The 7781-nt window shown below is 43.0% G+C and overlaps 1 protein-coding gene across 1 annotated transcript in view; it reads left to right on the top strand.

The window, feature by feature from the left end:
* Positions 1-6440, top strand: part of LOC132885517 (NLR family CARD domain-containing protein 3-like) — an 89654-nt gene extending 83214 nt beyond the window's left edge. Inside the window, exon 10 of the mRNA XM_060920237.1 lies at positions 5842-6440. Within this exon, the coding sequence (XP_060776220.1) occupies positions 5842-6013 (172 nt within the window). The 3' untranslated portion in view covers positions 6014-6440. The remainder of the gene's footprint in view (positions 1-5841) is intronic.
* Positions 6441-7781: the final 1341 nt, after the last annotated feature.

Consider the following 7781-nt stretch of genomic DNA (forward strand, 5'->3'; position numbering starts at 1 on the left):
CAATGGAGGTAGAGAACATGGTCCACTCAGACTCAATGTCCCCTGCCTCCCTCGGAAGCTGGGAAGAGCTCTCCCAGAGGTGGGAGTTAAAGACCTCCCCAACAGAGTGCTCGGCCAGACGTTCCCAGCAGACCCTCACCATACGTTTGGGCCTGCCAGGTCTGTCCAGCTTCCTCCTCCGCCAGCGGATCCAACTCACCACCAGGTGGTGATCAGTTGACAGCTCAGCCCCTCTCTTCACCTGAGTGTCCAAGACATAGGGCCGGAGATCAGATGAAACCACAACAAAGTCTATCATCGACCTCCGACCTAAGGTGTCCTGGTGCCATGTGCACTTATGGACACCCCTATGCTCGAACATGGTGTTCGTTATGGACAAACCGTGACTAGCACAGAAGTCCAATAACAAAACACCACTCGGGTTCAGATTGGGGAGGCCGTTCCTCCCAACCACGCCCCTCCAGGTGTCACTGTCGTCGCCCACATGAGCATTGAAGTCCCCCAGTAACACAATGGAGTCCCCAGTCTGAGCACCCTTCAGTACCTCTCCCAGGGACTCCAAGAAGGCCGGATACTCTATACTGCTATTTGGCCCGTAGGCACAAACAACAGCAAGAGCCCTCTCCCCAATCCGAAGGCGCAGAGAGGCGACCCTCTCGTTCACTGGGGTAAACTCCAACACATGGCGGCTGAGCTGGGGAGCTATAAGCAAGCCCACACCAGCCCGCCGCCGCTCACCATGGGCGACTCCAGAGAAGTGGAGAGTCCAACCCCTCTCGAGGAGCTGGGTTCCAGAGCCCAAGCTGCGCGTGGAGGTGAGCCCGACTATCTCTAGCCGGTACCTCTCAACCTCCCGCACAAGCTCAGGCTCTTTCCCCCCCAGCGAAGTGACATTCCATGTCCCAACAGCTAGCCACTGTGTCCGGGGATCAGGTCGTCGAGGCCCTTGCCTTCGACTGCCACCCAATCTACACTGCACCAGTCCCCTACTGCTACCTCTGTGGGTGGTGAACCCACAGGAGGTCAGGCCCACGTCACCTCTTCGGGCTGAGCCCGGCCGGGCCCCATGGGCAAAGGCCCGGCCACCAAGTGCTTGCATACGAGCCCCAACCCCAGGCCTGGCTCCAGGGTGGGGCCCCGGCTGCGCCATACCGGGCGACGTCACAGTCCTTGATGGTTTCTCCATAAGGGTTTTGGTGAACCGCTCTTGGTCTGGCCTGTCACCTAGGACCTGTCTGCCTTGGGAAACCCTGACAGGGGCATAATGCCCCCAACAACATAGCTCCTAGGATCATTCAGGCACACAAACCCCTCCACCACAATAAGGTGGCAGTTCTAGGAGGGGTCGGTCAGGCAGCTATTGTTCCAAACTTGCTTGTTCAGTTTGGCCATGACAGCTGTAGCTTTGGCGATTTTGGTGCTCACTTCAGTGTCCAAGGAAAGAAAGCTTGAGATGGTAGACCCAAGGTAGGTGAACGAGTCCACGACTTCAAGATGGGTAATCTCTGGTGCAGTCAGGCTTGTAGTACTCAAGTCCAGGACTTGGACTCGAGTCTGACTCCTGCCCAAATTTTAAGGACTTGTGACTTGGCTTAGACTTGAGCACTGATGACTCGGGCTTGGATTCGGACTCGTGCATTAACTGCATTAGGACTTGTAAATTAGAGACGAGGATGCAGATTTTTTTCTTTATTTTTTGTTACATGCCATAATAATTTGGTGTAAGATATTTATATCTACATTAACTTTGTACTAATTTCGTGCAAGAGTTTCACACCTGCGCAGCTTGGCGCATGCATCAGATAAACTCTCAGGTGCACTCCAGACAACATGCACTCCAAGCGGACTCTCTGTCATGCGCCGTAAATGACTCGCACTTGCACAGGATTAAGGTGCAGTCAGCGCACCTGTATAAAAACTATGAAAACACACTTTGTGAAGTATTGAATTGTGTTGCTGATACAGTACCAAGCCTTATTTCTTTGTTTGGTTTCCTGATCCCTGATTTCCTGTTTCTCGTCTTTGATTCTGCCGAGTCTATGATGGCCTGTTTGTGCCTTGCTTGACCTATTGCCTGTTTCACTGTTTTACGATTTTGTCTGCCATTCTGGATTGTTTACCTGTCTTCACTTGTATTAATAAACACACCTTCTGCACTTACATCTGCCTCCCAACCATCCCTGACAGAATACTTTTCACTCCCTGAGAAAGAGACTGCACATTCACTTGTTCTTATGTCATGTTCAGGAACAAACTAATGTTAATGCCACTAAAACAACCACCGTCAAATGGTGCGGTTGGAGTCTTGTTCTTGGACTCGACTTGGATCAATAGTGGACTTGACTAGGACTCGACTTGAATTTTTTTTTTAATGACTTGGACTTGACTCAGACTTGAACACTGGGGACTCAAGACTGGACTCAGACTTAACTACAACATTGGGTGCAGTGACAGTATTCTGGGCTGAGATGTTTGTCTTTTTCAAGCTGATGGTCAGCCTGAACTCTTTACAGGCATGAGACAAAGGGTCAACTAACAGCTGCAATCCAGCTTCACTGTGTGATACCAGTGCTACATTATCTGCAAATAGCAACTTATGCATGAGGACCTCCCTGACCTTTGTTTTGGAGTGGAGTCGGGCAACATTGTAGAGTTTCCCATCATCTCTTGTGCGAAGGAAAATTCCCTCATTTCAGTCTGCAAAGGCATACTGGAGGAGCATGGAAAAGAAAATTCGGAATAGGGTCATGCCAAGACGCAACCTTGCTTCACACCACTGTTCACAGGAAAGGCCTCTGAGATTGCACCATTGAAGCAAACAGTGCCATGCATGTCCTTGTGGAATGAAGTGATCATATTGAGGAGCTTTGAAGGATAACCAATCTTGCACAAGAGACTGAAAAGCCCACTTCTGCTGATTAGGTCAAAGACCTTTGTCAGGTCAATGAATGGGATGTACAATGGGTTCTGTTGCTATTGATACTTCTCTTTGAGCTGGCACAATGAGAAAATTATATCCACTGTAGATTTGCTAGCTCTGAAACCACACTGTGACTCTAGGTAGACTCTTGAGGCGAGGCTCTGCAGATGCACCAAGATGACATTGACAAAAACTTTTCCAATTATACTCAGCAGAGAAATGTCACAATAATTTGTTGCAATCACCCCAGTCACCTTTGTTTTTGTATGGGGTGACAATATTGGCATCACACATGTTTTGTGGAACATAGCCTTTCTCCCAACAGAGACACAGAAGTTTGTGTAGGTGCTTTAGAAATGCTAGCTTCCTGCACTTCAGGGTTTCTGTTGGGATGCCATCTTTTCCAGGGGCTTTCCCACAAGCTGGGCAGTCTATAGCTTTGTTGACTTCCTCTAAATTGGGCTGGTTGTCTAGTTCCTCCCTGACTGAGAGACTGGGCAAGGCATTCAAAGCTGCACTGGTGATGACATTCTGGGTTGCAAATCATTCAAGGTAGTCTTCCACCCAGCATTCAAGCTGTTTGCTTGGGTCTGTGATGACCTCCCCAAGCTTGGTCTTAAGCGGTGCAGTCTTGGTGGCAGTGGTTGTTTTGATGCCATCATACATTGCCCTAGCATTCCCAGTGTTGGCAACTGATTGATTGGATCCTACTACATAGGCTCAACCAGTACATCTATGAGCAGTCTGCTGGGCTTTATTGTGTGCAACTTGAAGGGCATCTCATGTGGCAGGGGAAGGATTCTGTTTGTAGACTAGTAATGCTTTCCTCTTGGCTTCTGTAACTAGTTGCATCTCCTCCCAATGAGCTTTGAACCAGTCTGTTCTATTCTACCAAATGCTGAAATGGCTGAGGAGTAGATGGCATCGTGAAGTTGGGACCATTTGGTGTCGACATCACTTCCTCTTAGAGGGGAAGTCTCGATTTTCTTTTGGAGGGAGTCTTTAAACATTTGATACCTTTCAGGGTTGGCGGCATCGCAGGTGTTGATGCGTGGAAGACCTTTGGTTTCAGTATAGTGGACTTTCTTTCTACCTGAGTAGCAGTGTAGTGCAAAGCCATTATATAACTTTTACATGTATATACATTTCCACTGTCTTTCTGGCCCAGATAAATTGGTGGCATTTCTGCCCAGAATTGATGACTGGCTTCCTCCTTGCATAATACAGTTTTTAATTTATTTGTCACATAGATCACACAGCTTGTGATGGAGGAAGAATACAGGGCAAAGCCCCAATTGATTTTCAACTCCTTTGGCACAGATTTTTTTTATATAAGCCCTGACACAATGGACTTGGGACCAGCATTATGTATGCACTGGCCTCCACAACCCCAGTGGCTGGGTATTTTTACCTAATCTTTGAACTGTGGGGGAAACCAGAGCACTTGAAGGAAACCCATACAGGCGTGGGGAGAACATGCAAACTTCACATAGAAAGGCCCCCGTCAACCGTGAGGTTCGAACCCGGAACCTTCTTGCTGTAAAGCAACAGTGCTAACCACAACACCACCATGCCCAGTTTCAGGTTGTATTTCTGGATGCCGCAGCAGACTGTGTGAAGTGATGACAGTGGTCTTCTGAAGTACTCCCGAGCCCATGTGGCTTTATTTGTCACATTAGCATGACAGTTTCTCAGGCAGTGTCGCCTGAGGGCTCGAAGGTCACATCCATTCAACAGTGGTTTCCAACCTCGCCCTTTATGCACTGAGATGTCTCTGAATTCCCTGAATCTTTTCACAATATTATGTTCTGTAGAATTTGAAAGACCTAAAATCTTGCATTGAGATGCAAGATTTTGAATTTTTTTGAATTGACTAACAATTCTCTCACAAATTTTGCCACAAAGGGGTGAGCCACGCCCCATCCTTGCTTGCAAAGACTGCACCTTTGGTACTGCTCCTTTTATACCCAATCATGATACCAATTAATCTGCTTATTATGGAATCTTCCAAAATAGTGTTACTTGAATATCCTATAAACTTTTCAGTCTTATTTTGCCTCTGTCCCAACTTTTTCTGAGCGTGTTAAAGGTATCAAATTCTAATTTCATTTATACTACCAAAATGCAATTAAGTTGGTCAGTAAAACTATTGAAAATCTTTTCTTTTTATATTTTTGTCAATTACATAAAGGTTCGTGTGAATTAATAAATCCTAGATTTTTTTATTGCATTTTGGAAAATAGCCCAACTTTTCTGGAAACGGGATTAGTATCTAAATCCTCCAATTTTTCTGTTAGTACTGATGGTGTGCTTGTTAAGCCTGCTCCTCTTATCAGAATTCTTAGTGTACTATTTGACACATCAGTTAATTTTGATCTATATATCAAGTCCCTCACCAAAATTTCATTCTTTAAGGTCCTTGTGCCAGTGCCATGGCCCCCAAATTCTGAAACTCTCTTCCTCAATCTCTCAATGACTGCTCTTCTTTTTCTTTTTTCAAAGATGAATTCAAGAATTTTCTCTTCAATGTATGTTTCTCTTCCTCTTTTACTGCTTAATCTGCTTCCTTCACATCTTTTCTTGACCTCATAACATTTTTTATCAAGGCCAAGGAACTGTGGTTCAGAAAGGACATAGGACAGAAGTAAGATATTTGATTATTTGCTAAAATATTGTTAAAATATTGAATTCTACCACGATTGATGAATAATACAGACACTTTGGAAAAACATTTCAGTGCTGCATCTTAATGAAATTTTATGGGAAACTGGGCTTCCTATGTAGTCTAAAAGCAATCATATGTGCATTATTTCACAACTGTGCATAATTGTATTTACACCTACAGTATTTTGCTTGGGGGAGAGTATGTTGACTGTGATATTATTGCATTTGATAATTGTGTCCAATTCTCTGTCTTACAGCATTGAGACTGACCCCTATGAGCTGGATAAGGGATTCCACTCACATCTTTTCAACAAGATACGCTCAGACTCTGACACAGATTATGCTGAGTTTTTTGCAACACAAAAACGAAATGCAAATACATCATTGACAGCCAACACTTTATATCATAAGACGTATACCAAAAACTAACATTCTGAGATTCATGGAAATATTTCTGATATTCTTCTTTTCACTTCAGTTATTGCTGATGATATAACTTGTAATGAAAAACTTTGTGTCAAATTTAAAAAAGAATGCTAAACAGAACCATTTTCATGAGTGCTCTCAGAATTTTGGACCTACTGTGTATAAAGTATGGAAACATTGTGTGTTGCACATGTTTAGTTTGCAACCCAGAAATTCAACAGTTAATTAAGAACAGAGTGGACCACTGGCTTGTATTCCCTTGTGTCTGAAAATATAACAGAAGAATTTGCTGTATTACTGCTTCAACTATCATTTGGTTTTACCTGGACAGCAGATGCAAGAGATGAAAAAAATTACAAAAATCATCTTGCCTGTACTGTAATTTTATACAAATATTGGAAATTGAATTAAATATATTATAATAGCCTCAGCATGTTGGATGTTCGTGTAATGTTTTTCTTTAAATTGCTTCTTTCCAATGTGACGGTTGGGTGTTGGAGTTCTTGGTGTGTTCTGAGAGATGGAGTTTAGCACAGATTCCAGAGTTTAGCACACTGAGATGACACATATGAAGATGGATAATCCACTGAACTAAAGTGTGACAGATACAACATTTAGTGCAGCATTTGATACCATTGATCATTCCATTCTCCTGGATAGAGTAAAAAATGTTGTGGGAGTTAAGGGAAGGGCCCTCTCCTGGCTCAGCTCTTATTTATCTGATCACTATCAGTTTGTTGATGTAAATGGTGATTTTTCTTTGCATACTAAGTTAAAGTTTGGTGTTCCACAAGGTTCTGTCTTGGGCCCACTGCTTTTTTCTTTATATATGTTACCTCTGGGTGATATTATTTGTAAGCATGGTATTAGTTTCCACTGTTATGCTGATGACACACAGTTTTATGTCTCTGCAAAACCTGATGAGAGACACTAGCTTAATAAAACTGAGGACATGAGACACTAAAGGACATTAGACACTGGATGCTTATGAACTTCCTTCTGCTTAACTCTGACAAGACAGAAGTACTTGTACTCGGACCACATGCAGCTAGAAGTAAGTTTTCTGATTCCACAGTAACTCTGGATGGCCTTTCTGTTTCTTCACGTGCAGCAGTAAAAGACCTCGGGGTGATTATTGACCCCAGTCTTTCATTTGAAACTCATATCAATAACAACATTACCCGGATAACTTTCTTTCATCTCAGAAATATTGCTAAGATAAGAAATATAATATCACTACACGATGCAGAAAAACTAGTTCATGCTTTTGTTATCTCTAGGTTGGATTATTGTAATGTTTTACTGTCTGGATGTTCCAATAAGTGCCTAAACAAGCTCCTTTTTTAAAATATCTTTTTTATGAGGTAAAGGTTGTTCTTGTAACAACCCCAAATCAGAAAAAGTTGGAACGGTATGGAAAATGCAGATTAAAACTGGACAATCATCATAATTCTCTCAGATAAGCCATAATGCTGCTACAAGTAGATAAATCATCCTGAAATTATCCTTAATAAAGAAAACTGCACTAGAATAAAATTTATCTGAGTGAGAAATATCATCAAATGTATCAAAAACTAGATTTAAATATTATCATAGTGTATATTTTTAATCATGTGTCCTCAGACACTACCCATATACACACAAGCACACCTTGAATATGGACTCCAGCTGATTTGTAGTTTTTGATTCTGTAGACAAACAACACTGTTAGGAATTAAATAGAATTTTATCAACTGTACAACACACACCAATCAATTCTCAGAGTAGTTAT

Source organism: Neoarius graeffei, chromosome 4 (assembly GCF_027579695.1).
Source record: "Neoarius graeffei isolate fNeoGra1 chromosome 4, fNeoGra1.pri, whole genome shotgun sequence".
In the NCBI taxonomy this organism is placed as follows: domain Eukaryota; kingdom Metazoa; phylum Chordata; class Actinopteri; order Siluriformes; family Ariidae; genus Neoarius; species Neoarius graeffei.